Here is a 17,537-nt window from a genome sequence, read left to right on the forward strand (position 1 = left end):
CCATGAATGTAGTGGTTAGAGTGGCGTATGGGACTTGCTGCTCCTCTCTGTGGTTCATTAGCAAACCCACTAGGCTACTTAAGACATCTGTGTGATGCTCTACTAGGGTTTCCTATACCAGATGTTGCTGTTCTGGAGACAGGTATGCACATTTGTATTATGATCTTTGTGGGTGTTAGTGAGCACTGGGGGAGTGTGGGGGGTGTCTTACCTTGATGCATGCAGTGATCAGTTTGGGTACTGTATACGTTTTGTCCAAGATTTTTTTTAAAAATCTTTATTCATTTTAAAACCAGCATAAAGTGCAACATATTATCAATCAATTGACTCCAATAGACAGTACTCAATTCCTTCTAATGATACATAAATACATAACTCCCTCCCCACCCCACACATCCTTCCTACAAGTGTAAAAATGAACAAGATAAACAACCTTGCAATCCAATAAAAATTAATTACATACTCCCCCCTCCCACCCACCCATTCTGGATGCATATAATCAAAGGGCTAAATCCAATAATCAATCTTTACAAAATTTTATCAATGGGTTCCAAACATTCTTAAATTTTTTATAATGTCCCAATTGTATTGCTCTCATATGTTCAAATTTATAAGTTTGGCACAAGGATTCCCACCAAAAACTATAGTTTAATCTATCCCAATTTTTCCAGTTTTTCAGAATAAGTTTGTAGCGTGCCCATCCCTTAGGGCCTAGCAGGGACTGGCACACAACTACTATATAGCCACGGTGTGCTTCCCCAAGAGACACAACTCAGGTAAGTATTGAAAAGAAATAACTCAAATTTATTTATCATCCAGTTGAAAGGTCACTTGAATACACAAAGTCAGAGGCGTGAAGAAAGTACAAGAGGTTTATTTACAGCATGCCGGACTCTTGTGCAGTGAGCAGCCTGCTTACAAGAGTGCCAGAAACAGGAAATGCACGGACTTTTATGCCCTTTTCACAAACTAATATATGCAGAATCTACAACTTCTCATTTGTTACTTCTATAACTTTTCTACAATTATTATTGGTCCTAAGCCAGCACTTGTGTTGTGGGGTACAACTTATAGTCCTATAGGAAGCTGCTTATCTAAGCCTTGCAGTTCTAACTGTTACATGTTCATGAGGACAGGGTACATCATGGCTCAAACTCTTATCTATTTAGCTTACAGTGTGGTAAGGCAGGGAAATACATTTCAAGCAGATGATGTCAGCAGATTGTACACTGTTTCCAGCTATGTAGGCCAGAGCAGTATTTCAAACAACAGTTAACCATTTCATGACCCTACACAGTCAGGGCAAAAACAAAATGCGAGAAAAGCAAAAATCCAAAAGTAACAGCAACCATAATGAAAACAAAATAATATTGCACTCACCAGCCTGGTCTGCTTAATTCTCCAAGTGTTCAACTTATGTCCCAGGTAAGTTCTACCACATAGTGGCCACAATAGAACAAATGACAATTTAGGCTCAAATAGTCTTTAGTCCCACTACAAGAAAAACTATCACATTGCAACACTGCAGATCTTTTCTCCTCTCCAGTATTCAGGAGCAGAAAGTTGGTGGACTTGCCAAATCGGCTCCTTGTCAAAGCAAAGAGAAAAATAAACCCATAAAACCCATCACGTAGATGTCGGGCAAATCCTGCCCTCAACCTTCAGGGTTTTCACAGCTCCAAGTTCATTACTAATGTTGACTAACTGCAGCTAAGCTTCTGCTTGCAGTGGCCATCTTGGATCAAAAAAAACCCCAACCTTTCAAACATCAAAATCATTTGCTAGTAGTTTTCCTTCCTCAGCAAACACAGTCACATTATCGTTCTCAAAGAGGGACAGTTTCCCAAAACAGAGGTGGTTGAGCAGAGTACGATTTTGGGTTTCAAAAAGGGATTGGACGAGTTCCTGAAGGGAAAGGGGATCCAGGGGTATAATTAGAGGGTTACTATACAATACAAAATGCCCTTGAGTAATAGATCACTACAGGTCCTTGACCTGGGGGGCCGCTGCGGGAGCAGACTGCTGGGCATGATGGACCTATGGTCTGACTCGGCAGAGGCAGTGCTTATGGTCTTATATTCTTAATCATTGTCCCAGCAGCAAGACAGCCAAAACCCAAAAATAAAAAAAAACAACTTTTCAAGGCAAACCCACAGTCAAATCAGCTTACTTCCATGGCTTCTGGAAAAACAAGCTCTGGTAGAGCATTCCAGTCCATATCTTCTGGTACCTGGTTCTCCTAGGTTTCTTCCTCTGCCTCTGTGCTTAGCATTTCCACATCTGCTGGTTCCTGGTATAGTGGAGGTTCCTTCAACATGGGAACTTCCCCCTCCTCTGAGACATCCAGCTCTCTAAATGTTCAAGAGCTGCTGTGCTACGCCCAGCCCTACTCGGGGGGGGGGGGGGGGGGGGAAGGGCTTTTTGCACCTGAGGCTGCCTTCTAACCTGTTTGGTCAGTAGTTTAAAAGATGGTGCTCTTAAAGGGACCAAACCTGTTTTCTCAGGGCTAAGCTTTAAATCCTGCCTGAACTCAGCCTGCACTTCCTGGTCCTGTTCCTGCCCAGCAGGAACATACTGGTTAGCTCTGACCAATTTCACTGGGCGGTTTCTGGGGCTCTTAACTGGCACAAGGTCGTGACGTGAGTCAGGCTTGTGTCAAGTTGTATAGCGACTCCCGTCATGATGAAAAATAGTTTGTTGTTATGGGACATTATTGGACTCTTGGTCCTCATTAACGTGCCAAACAACACTGCATCATATGTCAGTGCCACTGGATTTTCCAATATTCTATTGATTTGACTCCAAATGGATTACCAAAATTTAAGTATCAAGGGACAAAAGAAAAGCAGATGATCCAGTGTTCCTATATCGAGATGACAGTGCCAGCATCTATTTGACTTAGAACTATCTAATTTTTGTAATCTAACAGGGGTCCAAAAATTTCTATGCAACAAAAAAAAACTATGTTTGCCTCATCCTCCAAGTCCAAATTCATGGCCATTGAGATGCAGAAATCTGCTGCTTAATCTCAATGCTCCAAATATCTTTTAAGCCTGTTTTTGGTTTCTTATTCAAATATTCTGATATTAATTTGTACCACTTGGCGGCCTGATGCCCTAGGAAATCTGTCTGGAAGCAAAGACTCGGCAAGCTATATTGAGTTTTCAAGTTTCACCAATCAGGGAATCCCTTCTGAATGGCCTGCTTCAACTGCAACCACTTATATTTTTGAGACTTTGCAATGCCAAATGATAGTTGCAGTTGTGAAAATTCAAGCTGTCTCCCATTTGTTATTCCCATTACTACTCTGACCTCCAAGACTAAGATTTATCTATCATCCATTCTAAAGCAAATTGAACTATGGATGACCGAATTCAAATTGAAGCTCAACACTGACAAAACAGAATTTTTTCCTTGCAAGCCCTAATAACAAAATCAAAGACTCATTGATCTCCTTGAATGGTCAGGACTTCCCTATTGACCGCTCCATTAAAATCCTGGGAGTCACCCTGGACCGCCACCTCACCCTAAATGCTCACACAGATTTATTGGTTAAAGAATGCTTTTTGGTACTATGGAAACTCAGAACTATCAGAAAATACTTTGATGAAGCATCCTTCCACTTACTAGTTCAATCTTTCATCCTAAGCTTTCTCGATTATTGCAACATCATTTACTTGGGATCCTTCAAAAAAATCATTCTAAGACTCAGAGTCATTCAAAATTCGGCAGTTCGACTGATCTTTGGACTTAAGAAATGGGAACACATAAGCCCCTACTATCAAAAACTCCATTGGCTGCCCCTAGAGGCGCAAATCCTGTTTAAGTTCTCTTGTCTGTGTTATAAATCAATATTTGGTCTGGCCCCCACTTACTTAGTTTCCCATTTTAATCTGGCAAGTTCTTTTAGGCTCACACGAAGAGTACATCTGTTCACCTATCCGACAATAAAAGCCTGCCACTATAAAAGATTCTTGGACAGAACTCTTGCCTTCCAGGCAGGCAAATGGAACGATTGGCTTAGTAACGTTATCACACTCTCCTCATCCTACTTCAATTTTAGAAAACTGGTAAAAATGAGTTTGTTCAATCGATTTGTAAACTAAGAATCTATACAGCTCCGCTTATTCAACCAGTAACCCTAAGAACTATATAGCTTTGCAATTCTTTCATTATGTAAAATTGATTGTAACTTCTTCGCTGATTGTCCAGCGCGTCTTGCTGTAAACCGCCTTGAACTTCCATAGCTTTGGCGGTATATAAGAATAAAATTATTATTATTATTATTTGATAACACATCTGCCTGCATCTGCATCCAATGCTTCCAGTGATCTTAAACCCGCCAATTTGAATCTTGGAGTTCAACCATAAGGACTGACACGTGGATCAATAAATCGGAATAGGTGTTAGGTTATTAATAAATTTTAATGTTTGCCTTGTGGAAACTAAAATTCTATTGTCCTTATAAATCCTAGGTAACTAGATACTTAAAATATGACATAATCTCAATGGAGGCAGGAGTTGCCATTTTAAGTAAAGCCAATTAGGGAGATGTTCCATGAGCTCAGAAAGGATCCAATACATACCCTGACGCAGTATATATGCCTGATAGTACCTATAAAACTTTGGGAAATTTATCCCATCTACCGCAATTAGTTTTTGTAAAGATACTAAAGCAACTCAAGCAGTTTTACCCAGCCAAATAAATTGAGTGAGAATACTATTCAATTTCTTGTAGAAGTACCCCTGAAAATAAACTGGCAACATACCCATTTGGTAGCAAACCACAGGCAAAATCATCATTTTAACCATTTGAACTCTCCCCCATCAAGACAGATGTAAGGGGTTCCATTGCTCACACATTTCTGAGACTTTTAGCAATAAAGATTTTTCATTTACTTTCATTGTGTCTTTCAATGTTTTTTGAATCCAAATGCCTAAATATTTTATACCTTCTTCTATCCAAAGAAAAGGGAATAAGTCAAATAATCCTTTTGGACAGTGAACATTTAGCGGAAGAACCCCCGATTTATTCCAATTTATTTTATATCCAGAAAATTTGCCAAATCGGTCAATCAAATCCAGTAAATGCGAGATGATAGATCCAGGATTCCTCAAATAAAGCAAAATGTCATCTGCATAAGCAGAGACCTTATAATCCCGACCTACATAAGGAATACCCTGAATCTCCCTTGCCTGTTGAATGGCCAATAACAAGGGTTCCAAAACAATATCACAAAGCAAAGGAGAGAATGGACTTCCTTGTCTAACTCCCCTCTCCAGTCGAAAACATTCTGAAAAAGTATTATTAATATATAATTTGGCAGAAGGGGAACTATACAAGGTTTGAATCATTTGTATAAATCCTGAACTAATACCAAACCAATCCATTGCTTGATACATAAAGGTCCATTCCACACAATCAAAGCCTTCTCTGCATCCAAAGATACAAAGAAGGCTGGATCTTCCATAGCTTTTGTTAAATTTAACATATGAAAAGCCAGTCTGGTGGTGCTTGATGAATGTCTTTGAGCAACGAAACCCATTTGGTGCATACCAATAATATAAGGGAGAGCCTTGGCCAAGCATAAAGCCAATAACTTAGCCAGAAGTTATCCATCTAAATTAATCAAAGAAATAAGCCTGTAATTTGATCTTTGTTTGGCTTCGGTAAAACAATAGTTAAAGATTCTGCCATAGTACCCGAAACATAACCTGTAGTTAGTTGAGCCTGATATAAATTTAAAAGATAGAGGTAATAATATAATTTGGAATGATTTGTAAAACTCCTCAGTGAACCCATCACCACCTGGAGTGGATCCAACTCTAAGGGACTTCAATGCTGTCTGAAGTTCTTTCAATGATATAGGTGCCTTAAGATCTCCCTTTATATGCTCGGGGATTTTTGGCCCCTTTATTAACTTTAAAAACTCTAAACCCTGAAGTTATTTGAATTTGAATAAAGCTCAGAAGAATATAAAGCTTTATAATATTTCAAAAATTGTTTTAAAATATTTTCAATTTGAGAATGAGTTTCACCCTTCTCATCTTTTAAAGCAGCAATCTTTACATTTCTTTTTTTGGCTTTGAGAAATCACCTAAAATATACAGCATTTCTCCATACCGTATATACTCAAATATAAGCTGAGATTTTGGGGCCCAAAAAAATGGGGGTCTCAGCTCATATTCGGGTCAGCGCCCCCTGCCCCCTCCCAGACCTGTTGCAGGCCTCCTCCAGGCCTGCTGTAAGACATAGTGGTCCAACGGTGGGCAGGGAAAGGAGGAATCCCTCCTGCCTCCTGTCCCTGCCAACTCTAAAAAGTCTTACTCCTCTCCCACCTCCCCTGTGTACCTTTGAATTCCCTCGCGGTCTCACAGAAGGCCAGGACAGAAGGAATCCCTCCTGCCTCCTGTCCCCACTGACTCTAAAAACTTTTACTTCCCTCCCGCCTCATCCGCACATCTTTTGAATTTCCTGGTGTTCTCGTGGTGGGCTGGGACAGGAGGGATCCCTCCTGCCTCCTGTCTCAGCCAACTGTGACAATTTTTACCTCCCTCACGCCTTCCCCGCAATCATCCTACACCCCTGCTCAGCGCAGAACCACTAGCTGAATGACTGCTGTGAATTTTTGTGGGACTCACAAGAACTCACAGAAGTCATTCAGCTAGCAGCTCTTTGCCAAGCAGGAGCCCGAGAAGATCGCTCCTCCTCGGTTCACCACTGGAATACCAGGGAATTGAAAGGTATGAAGGGGAGGTATGAGGGAGGTAAAAATTGTCATAGTCATCTGGGACAGGAGGTGGGAGGGATCGCTCCTGTCCTGGCCCACCAGGTCTTACGTCAAACCTGGTGGAGACCTGCAAGGCATTGGGAGGGAGAGGATACAGGACAGGCAGAGAGGGGTCTGGGTGCAGAACCTGGCATGACACTTGAATATTAACCTCCCCCCAGTTATATTTGAGTCAACCCTTTTCTTTCCTTTTTTTAGGGGAAAAGAGCTACCTCAGCTTATTGTCGGGTCAGCTTATATTTGAGTATGCAGTATATGGTAATTTTGATCACCAGATGTGCTGCAGCCATTTATTGCATGAACCATGTGAGCCTGTTTGCTCCTGTAGGACCTATTTCCCAATGCGGTTCAAACAATTAAGAAGTTTGATTCTAATTAACACCACATATTACTGAAGTCTGAGCAGCTCAACAAAATTCTAAAGGTAGCAAGGCTGAGAATGTGTCTCTTTTCAATCTGATATTTTCATAGATTTTAAAAGAACAGGCGAATGAAGCTACAAAGCTGGCTATTAACGTTGGCTATCGACATATAGATGGGTCCTATTTTTATAATAATGAGGAAACTGTTGGAGCAGCTATTCGAGCAAAGATTGCGGATGGCACAATAAAGAGGGAGGACCTATTCTACAGTGGAAAGGTAACCTTTGACTTTGACATCTTTATTTCTTTTTCAAAAGCCATGTGTTGGAGAGGCCTTTGCATTTTAGCCCAGATAAATGTGTTATGTGATACAATAACAAGAGAAAGTCCTGATACTAACTCTGTTTCAGAGTCAAATGGTTAATATAAAAATCCCGTACTGATCTCCTGTACTGTATACCAGCACTGAATACAGTATTCATGACAGGATATCACTTATAATGGATAGCAGAACCAAATAAAGATACAGTTGAACAACTTTTTATGCAGTCCAATTTATGCAGGAATCTTAGGTGGTTAAGTGCTTAATATTGGCACTTAACCGCTTAAGTGACGACTGTGACTGACTTCTTAATTTTTCTGAGGTACATTTCTGTGAAATATGGCATACAATTTTTTTTTCACTACAAACTCCTCTTTAAAATGGCCAGACTAGTGGGGAATGCAGGATGTTTGCCTTAAAGGCCTAAGAGGCCCTGGACCTCTGAAGAAAGAGGAATGTGGAAAAACAAGCACTTTTGTTTCTTCTTTTCTTTGAAGTGTAACTTTTCTTTACTATGCACCTTGCTCTGACTTTAACAATTCTATATTCTTTAATATAGAATAACACATTAATCAATTCTTAGAACCTTTCCTATCATACATACTCTGATTCCTATATAAACATTTTCCACACTATCCAATAAACTTCTTATGTCATTATTAGGTAACTTCCAATCTGTAAACCGTATATACTGATATTCTCCACTATATTCTCTTATCACTTGATTCCCTGATATGTAATTTTCATAATTGAATCCTCTACCACACCATGTAATGTACATGAATCATTGTTATGTAATTTATCTAGATAATCTTTATTACGCAATTCTTTTGGTAATGTCCAAATCTCCTATAATTTGTATTCCGCCTTGAACAATATATAATGTATAATGTATTCAAAATTAATTTTCCTATGAACTGTTTTCCTACCTTCTTCTACTCTATGTTTATAACCTAACTAATTTATTTTTCTCAAGTACTTTAGCAAGAATGTGAGCCTTTGGGACAGTCAGGGAACTCTAAGTACTCTCTCTTCATCTTAATTAATCTTACTTATTGCATTTCTTCTGTCTCTACTGTAAACCGCTTAGAACTTCACGGTACAGCGGTATATAAGAAATAAAATTATTATTATTATTATTATTTAATTGATAAAATAAATAATTATCCAGGGCTAACTTTCTGCATTTCCTTTCATTCCATTTTTTTTTTTTTTTTCTAAGACACAGAATTCAATGAGAGTGCAGGGTGCCTTCCGTGACCTAAAGGGATATGCATGGTAATCTGCTCCTCTATTCATCAATCGTAACCCCCCCCCCTAATTAAAGGGTCAATTCAAGTTTTGTTATTTACCAGGCTATCTAGAGATTGGCTAGGAACATGAATAGAGATGAAAAGAAAAAAATGAATGTTTATTGCCCTGACCTGAGTTACACTAAGGTTATTTGGTTGCTCTTCCAGGAGTACAAACCCCATCTCTGTCTTTGTCTTTACCCGTCTTAAACCTGTCTTATATGTCGCTGTGTGCTTATTATGTGTAAGATTTCTTCCGAGAGCTCTGTGTTCTAGATTATCCCATTCAACCCACTATGAAGATATTTGGTGTAACACTGGACCAAAACCTGACCATGAAAGACCAGGTGGACTCCTTGATCAGAAAAATATTTCATACCCTCTGGAAACTTCGGCCCATCAGAGCTTATTTCGATGCCTCATCATTTCGAATTCTAGTACAATCCCTTATTCTGAGTCAACTCGATTATTGTAACATCGCCTACTTGGCACTCCCCCAGAAATACATGCAGCGATTGCAACTGGTTCAAAATACAGCGGTTAGACTACTTTGTGGATTGAAGAAGTTTGATCATGTGACACCTTCCTATCGACTTTTACACTGGCTACCGATGGAGGCACGTGTGAAATTCAAGTTTGGTTGTTTTTGCGTCAAGGTACTCTATGGCTTAGCCCCTAAATACATAACAGACCTTTTCTCTTTCTCAACCAACAAACACAAGCGAAGCTCACACCTGAACTTCGTTTCTCCACTGGTTAGAGGCTGTAAATTTAAAAGTCATCATCAATATCTTCTCGCACATCAAGCAGCATTATGGGGTAAAGACCTAGAACAATTGCTTGTGCCTACTACCTATGGAGAATTCAGGAAACGCCTGAAAACACATCTATTCCTGAAATACTTAGGAAACCAACCTATTCAATCTTAGTCCTTAACAACCGAGCGCAAGAACCACCTGTCGCTAAATCTGTACTTTGTTTGTTCATTCATTCAATCTGTAACTTTGTTTATTCACTCAATCTGTAACATTTCTAATCATTGTAAACCACATAGAACTTCACGGTCCTGCGACCAGAGGTCCATCATGCCCAGCAGTCCGCTCACGCAATCCTCTATCTATACCCTTCTATCCCCTTTTACTTCAGAAAATTATCCAATCCCTTCTTGAACCCCAATCCTATCACACCCTCTGGAAGTGCATTCCAGGTGTCCCCTTTGGGTGAAGAAGAACTTCCTACCATTGGTTTTGAATCTGTCTCCTCTTAATTTTTCCGAATGCCTTCTTGTTCTTGTAGTTTTTGAAAGTTTGAAGAATCTGTCCCTCTCCACTTTCTCAATGCCCTTCATGATCTTGTAAGTCTTTATCATGTCCCCTCTAAGTCTCCACTTTTCCAGGGAAAAGAGCCCCAATTTCTCCAATCTTTCAGCATATGAAAGGTTTTCCATACCTTTTATCAATCGTGTCACTCTTTTCTGAACCCTCTCGAGTATCGCCATATCCTTCTTAAGGTACAGTGACCAATATTGGACGCAGTACTCCAAGTGCGGGCGCACCATCGCCCGATACAACGGAAGGATAACTTTTTCATTCTGGTTGTAATACCTTTCTTGATAATACCTAGCATCCTGTTCGCCTTCTTAGAGGCTGCTGCTTACTGTGCCGACAGCTTCATTGTCTTGTCCACTATTACCCCCAAGTCCTTTTCTAGGCTACTTTCACCCATTACCAGCCCTCCCATCGTATAGCTGTACTTCGGGTTTCTGTTTCCTACATGCAAGACTTTGCCTTTCTCTACATTAAACTTCATCTGCCATCTCGTCACCCACTCTCCTAGTTTGTTCAGGTCCCTTTGTAAATCTTCACAGTCCTCTTTAGTCCTAACTCCACTAAATAGTTTGGTGTCGTCTGCAAATTTTATTACTTCGCACTTCCCTGTTTCTAATCATTTATGAATACATTGAACAGCAGCGATCTGAGTACTGACCCCTGCGAAACACAACTCGTGACCCTCCTCCAGTCCAAGTAGCGGGCTTTCACTCCTACCCTTTGCTTTCTACCCACCAACCAATTTTTGATCCATCTGTGTACGTCTTCTTCCACCCCATGGTTCTTCAGTTTCCGTAGTAGGCGTTCATGGGGTAACTTGTTGAAAGATTTTTGGAAATCCAAGTATACGATGTCTATGGGGTCCCCTTTGTCCATCCGTTTGTTAATTCCTTCAAAGAAGTGCAGTAAGTTCGTTAGGCATGGTCTTCCCTTGCAGAAGCCATGTTGGCTTGTTTTCATCAGATTATTCCTTTCTAGATGCTCATTGATGCTGTCTTTTATCAGCGCTTCTGCCATCTTCCCCAGAATCAAAATCAAACTTACCGGTCTATAGTTTCCCGGGTCACCTCTCGATCCTTTTTTAAAGATGGGCATAACATTAGCTATCTTCCAGTCCTCCGGGATCACGCCTGTTTTCAGAGATAGATTGCAGACCTGCTGTAGTAGTTCCACTATTTCCTCCTTTAGTTCTTTCAATACCCTAAGGTGGATTCCGTCCGGGCCCGGAGATTTGTCAGTTTTTAATCTATCTAGCTGCTTACCTCCATGGATGTTAATTTTTCTGCTTGATCTCCTTTGAAGATTTTTTCAGGTTCCGGCACGTTGGTTGTGTCCTCTTTTGTAAATACTGACGAAAAGAACATGCTTAGTCTATCCGCCACTTCTTTTTCCTCCTTCACAACTCCTTTCCTATCTCCGTCATCCAGCGGTCCCACCTCCTCCCTTGCCGGCTGCTTCCCTTTAACATATCTGAAGAACGCTTTGAAATTTTGTGCTTCCCTGGCTAGCCTCTCTTCATATTCTCTTTTTGCTCTTCTAATCACGAGGTGACATTCCTTTTGATGCTTCCTGTGTTCTTTCCAGTTCTTCCTGGTTTTATCCTTTTTTCACTTCTGGAATGAATTCTTATCTCCTATCGCTTTCTTCACTTCTTTAGTTATCCACGCCGGATCTTTTGTTCGGCTCTTTTTGCATCCTTTTCTAAATCTGGGGATATACAGATTTTGCGATTCGCTCACCGGGTCCTTGAATAAAGACCAGGCTTGCTCTACAGTATGCAAATTTTTTGAGTTGTTCCTAAGTTTCTCAGTGCTGTGTTTTGGATTCTTTGTAGTTGTTTTATCATTGTTACTGGGTAGGGGAGGTAGCGAATGTTGCAATAGTCTAAAAGACCTAGGACTAGGGATTGTACTAAGAGCCGGAATTGTGTTCTATCGAAGAATTTTCAAACTTGTCTTAAATTTCTCATAATTGCGAATGATTTCTGAATTGTTTTATTGAATTGTGGTTGCATGGGGCAGCATCTATCTATCGTCATTCCTAGTATTTTTAGGTTGGGTTGAATGGGGTAATTGATTGGGTTAATTTCTATATTGGTTATGGTTGGGACTTTGTTATTTTCGAGGAGAATGAATTTTGTTTTGTCTGGGTTCAGCTTCAGTTTATGATCTCTCATCCATGTTACTACCATTTCTAGTGTTCGGTGTAGTGTGTCTGTCATAGAGGGCTTTGGTTGATCAAAAGGTATGAGAATGGTGATGTCATCAGCATAGCTATATGAGGTTAGGCCTAGTTTGTCCAGGCAGGCACCGAGGGAGGCAGTATAGAGATTGAAGAGAGTGGGGGATAGTGGGGATCCTTGGGGTATGCCGCAGGAGTTGGACCGAGGTTCTGATTTTTCTTTGTCCGACTTTACTCTATAGGTTCTGGATTTGAGGAATCCTTCAAACCATGAGTATACCTTATCGGTGATACCTATTGTGTCCAAAATTTGCAGTAGGATGTTATGGTCTACCAGATCAAATGCTGCGGTCAGATCCAGTTGTATGAGCAGCATTTTTTTGCCTGTGCTGAGGTGTTGTCCGAGTAGACTAGAATGGGTACAAGTGGATTGATTTTTCACTCCATCAAAAATTACAAAGACTAGGGGACACTCGATTAAGTTACAGAGAAATACTTTTAAAACCAACAGGAGGAAATATTTTTTCACTCAGAGAATGGTTAAGCTCTGGAATGCATTGCCAGAGGTTGTGGTAAGAGTAGATACCGTAGCTGGTTTTAAGAAAGGTTTGGACAATTTCCTGGAGGTAAAGTCTATAGTCTGTTATTGAGAAAGACATGGGGGAAGCCACTGCTTACCCTGGATTGGTAGCATGGAATGTTGCTACTCCTTGGGTTTTGGCCAATTACTAGGGACCTGGATTGGCCACCGTGAGGACGGGCTACTGGGCTACATGTTCTCATGTTCATGTATGACCACCAAGTAAAGCAGATGTAGAGTTCTAGAGTAAATTATTAGTAATAAATAGTGTGACTGAGTCCTAAGTGTCATCTGTGTTTTAATTATACAGAAGGGGCAGGGTAATTCGTTTAAGGTCTTACAATTATTTGTTTGTTTTAAATAAAAATGGTAGACAGGGATACAAGTGCAGACTCGTGAAGGGGTACATCGACATGTATTAGGTTTTTCTTATTGATTTGGTTAAAGTCAGGGTAAGAAGGTAAAGAAAAAATAAGAGTCAAGAAGTAGAACTGAAACCCTAGAAGTCTTCAAACTGGTCGACACTATCCGTGCAACAGAGAACTGGAAAATTCAAGTTGTGACTATCCCACTCTTTTACTAAGGTGCGCTAGCCGATTTAGCACATGCTAAATCAGGGGTGTCCAACCTTTTTGCTTCCCTGGGCCACATTGGCCCCAAAATTTTTTTCTGGGACTGCGCAAACGTTCAAACACTGCAGCAAGACAGTGGAGGGAGCCAGAAGACGGTAAACACCCGGGGGGGGGGGGAGGGGGCAGCAGAGGAAAACGCTGCATTGCTCTCAACTGGGGCCACACAAAATACTTCACAGGGCCGCATGTGGCCCTTGGGCTGTAGGTTGGACACCCCTGTGCTAAATATTAGCATGTGCTAAACGCTAACAGAGAAAGAAAATGCTAAACGTTGAACAGAGATAAAAAAAGACAGATTACGAGATAGGAAGATAGGAGACAAATATATAGAGGGGAAAAAAGAGACTTACCTGATCGGAACGCTTTAAAGAATCTAGCTCTAAATGAAGCAAATTTATACGAATAGTTATAAGTAAAAGATATACGTGTTTGTACTTATCTGAGATTTTTCAGGTTGTTGAAGATAAAGCTGTTGTACACTTGCAGATCTGTAATTGAAATATTTGTGTGTTCATTTTGATATTTGAAAGCTGTGAGATTCAATTAACAATCACCTAACATCTGAATTCATATGATCATAAACCCTATTTTTAATGTTAAACTTCCTGGTTGGTGTTGAGTTTCTACTAGGAAACCCATATTGCTGGTCAAAACTCACTAACATCAAATTTATTATTAAGCGTAATACTTTACTCCACCACCAGGGGGTTTATACAAAGATGAAGACATTTCCTCATTTCTGCTGTTATCTTTTTTTTTCAGCTGTGGATTACTTTTCACAAACCTGAGTTTGTTGAAACAATTTTGAAAAGGACCCTGAAAGCTCTTCAACTGGATTACATCAATCTGTACATCATTAACCTGCCTACCTCCTTGAAGGTAAACATTAGAAAATTTGATCATTCTCCTTGAATATATCAAATTGATAAGTCAAATCGGGAAGCTTATTTTTATGTTGGGGTGTAAAAAAAATATATAGAAAAAACTTAGAGCATTAGCCCAAAAATGTTAAGATCCAAGGAAAATTGTTTATTTTTGCATTTTATATAGAAGTACATTTTTTCTCTGTTTTGTCTATTTTTTTTCTTTCCAACCCAATACCATTTTGAAAAGAAATTATAACTAAGGGATCAAGACTCTGTCTCTCTGTCTCCCAGGACTAGCCCAATGTGAACTGATGCTCTTTGTGAATATCATATTTAAAACAAAAAAATGAATCCAGCAATATAATTAAATAAACTTTACAACATTCTAATTTGGGGATCTGCTGTGGTAAACTATAAGAAATGCTTTAAAAAAGCCAGCTCATAGTCACCCATATTAGCCTCATTAGTCTCCCATATTTTTATAAATCAATTGTTTTGGTTACAGTTCAAGGAAAACAAAATGCTTCAAGCAAAAAAGATAAACTTAGCTTGAATAGCTGCTCCACTGGACCACTGCCTCCGACATGGCCAGTGTTTTGAGTCCTGCATCAGGGTTGAAGTTCGATTAACACGACAATTACATATGTGAATATTATGTAATTGTGTTAATCGGAGCAGTTTCAAGTTTGCAACAAGTTTGGTTTTGTTTTGGTTTTTTTGCTTGAAGCACTCTTTTGGTTTTTGAACTTTAACAAATTGGTTTATAAAAATACAGGAGACCAATGATGAAGCACTCTTTATAGTTCACCACAGAGGATCACCGAATAAGAATGTTGTGAAGTTTATTTAATTATATTACTGGATTCACTTTTCTGAGTTTTGAATATGAGAAGTTTGTGCTGGGATATTTTAAGTTTTGTCTTATGATTCACCTCGCACTGTAAAAGTTTTTGACTCATATAAAATTGGCTTTGTGAATATCAGCCATGTGCCCCCTACAAGGTCTATAGCAGTGGTTCCCAACCCTAACCTGGAGGACCCCCAGGCCAATCAGGTTTTCAGGCTAGCCCTAATGAATATGCATGAGAGAGATTTGCATATACAGTGTTCCCCCAGTCGTTCGCGGTATTTTCTGACTGTGACAAGGAGAGGGCAGCGGGAGAGGCAGGAGAGAGCAGCTTTGACATGCAGCTCCTGATTGGTAAGGCCCGACTTAGTGCAGGAAGAGGCGGTCGGAGCATACAGCGAGTGATTTCCTGCACTCACTGGTACTCCGGCTGCTCTCTCCTGCCTCTCCCGTTGCCCTCTCCAGTCTCTCCCATGAAAAACCGTATTCGCGGTTTTTCAAGATTCACGGGGGTTCCTGGAACGGAACCCCCGTGAATATTGTGGGAGTACTGTAATGGAAGTGACAAGCATGCAAATCTGCTCCATGCATATTCATTAGGGCTAACCTGAAAACCCGGTTGGCCTGGGGGTCCTACAGGACAGGGTTGGAAACACTGGTCTATAGTCCAGGCATTAAGTCTTCCCTTCCCTATATCTCCAGGTATCTAGCATCTCCCCTTTGTTTCTCCCTCCAAGTTTAAAGCAACTCTCCTCTTCCTCCTCCCCAAGGTGTCCAGGATTTCTCTTCTTTCTTCCCCTCCTCTTCCCTTCCCTCCCTTTGTCCTTGCTGCTGCTGCTCCCACTATCTTAACTGTGTGGGAACTCAAAGGAAATAGAAGTTTTGGCGATGGGACAGCTCAGCCCCAGCACAGTTGGCAAAGACAGTTGTAGGCAGGGCAAGATTAATTCGTCAAGGGCCCCTAGGCACACAAGTACACTGGGCCCCCTTCCCCACCCCACCCCACCATGCACCCAGACGGAAACAGGAAGCTGTGTCAGAGCGAAGCTTTGGGCAAGCAGCACCACTTGCACAATTACAGTTCCCGTTGCCGTTCTTACCCGCGTTGCTTGCTTGTCTTACTTTCCGTCGATGGGGTGCCCGCGTTGCCGATCGGGGTGGGGGCCCGCGTTGGCCATAACATCTGAAGCTATCATATAGACAAGAATCATTAGAGGGTGGGAGGGAGTTAATGACCACTGAGGGAGCATAGGGTGGGTCATGCCTTCATCCCTCCAGTGGTGGGGTTACCAGATGTCTGGATTTTCCCGGACATGTCCTCCTTTTGAGGACATGTCCGAGGGATCTGGATGGCTTTTCTAAACCCGGCACTTTGTCCAGGTTTCATCTACAAGTTATTGATCCCTTATACCCCAATCAGATCACTGAGATCTATTGACCAACATCTATTAGTTACGCCATCACTTAAAGTTATTAATACATGGCACTTTATCTTCTCTGTTACAGCTCCTCAAACTTGGAACTCCCTCCCTATTTATCTCAGAGAAGAAAAGAACTTAGATAAATTTAAAAGTCAACTTAAGAGCTTTCTTTTCAAAGACGCTTATGATATTTAGGAGTCCCAGCCTATTTTTGCTTATTTTCATAAGGCTACTTCTTTTATTTCCCTCCTATTGTTTTTTTACCATTATCGTTCTTCTTTCTATCATTATTATTGTATTTCATTACCCTGCCTTTCCCTTTGTTTTCCTTTTCTGTTTATTCTGTTAGTCGTTCATTTAATATGTTTTGTTCAGTGTCCATCTGTCTTTTATCACCCCTGTATTATCTGTAAATTGAATGATTTGTTCATCGCTTAGATATTTGAGTAAGCGATTAATCAAATACTTATTAAACTTGAAACTTGAAAAGCTTCAGACATCGGGACAGCATCCGCATACATACGGATGCAACGCGCAAAGTCATGCGCGCACATGCGACATTATTGCATCACATCTGTGCATGCGTGGATGCTATCCCGACACACAAATGGGTTCAGGGGGTGGGGCTGGAGGCGGGGCTGGGGGCGGGACACAGGCAGGACTGGGCGGGCCTGGGGGCATGGCCATGGGTCCGGATTTTCTCGAAGGAAAATCTGGTAACCCTATCCAGTGGTCATCTGGTGAGTTTGGGAATCTTTTTGGCACTTATTCATTGTTAAAACAGGTCTAGCACCAAATGTCCAATTGTGCCCTGGACATTTTCTAAAATGCCCAAATCACATGCCCGCCCTAGTCCCACTCAAATCTTGCCTCTACCATGCTCCCTTGAGATTTAGACACGCTGCAGGCAAGCAC

The 17,537-nt window shown here is 40.8% G+C and overlaps 1 protein-coding gene across 3 annotated transcripts in view; it reads left to right on the plus strand.

Moving 5' to 3' along the window:
* The window catches only part of LOC117363852 (aldo-keto reductase family 1 member C1 homolog), a 65,962-nt gene that overhangs the window by 14,369 nt on the left and 34,056 nt on the right, over window positions 1-17,537 (plus strand). For all 3 annotated transcript variants that reach the window (XM_033952308.1, XM_033952307.1, XM_033952309.1), the window contains 2 exons: window positions 7,263-7,430; window positions 14,251-14,367. In XM_033952308.1, coding sequence (XP_033808199.1) covers window positions 7,263-7,430; window positions 14,251-14,367 — 285 coding nt within the window. The remainder of the gene's footprint in view (window positions 1-7,262; window positions 7,431-14,250; window positions 14,368-17,537) is intronic.

This window comes from Geotrypetes seraphini, chromosome 7, assembly GCF_902459505.1.
Source record: "Geotrypetes seraphini chromosome 7, aGeoSer1.1, whole genome shotgun sequence".
In the NCBI taxonomy this organism is placed as follows: domain Eukaryota; kingdom Metazoa; phylum Chordata; class Amphibia; order Gymnophiona; family Dermophiidae; genus Geotrypetes; species Geotrypetes seraphini.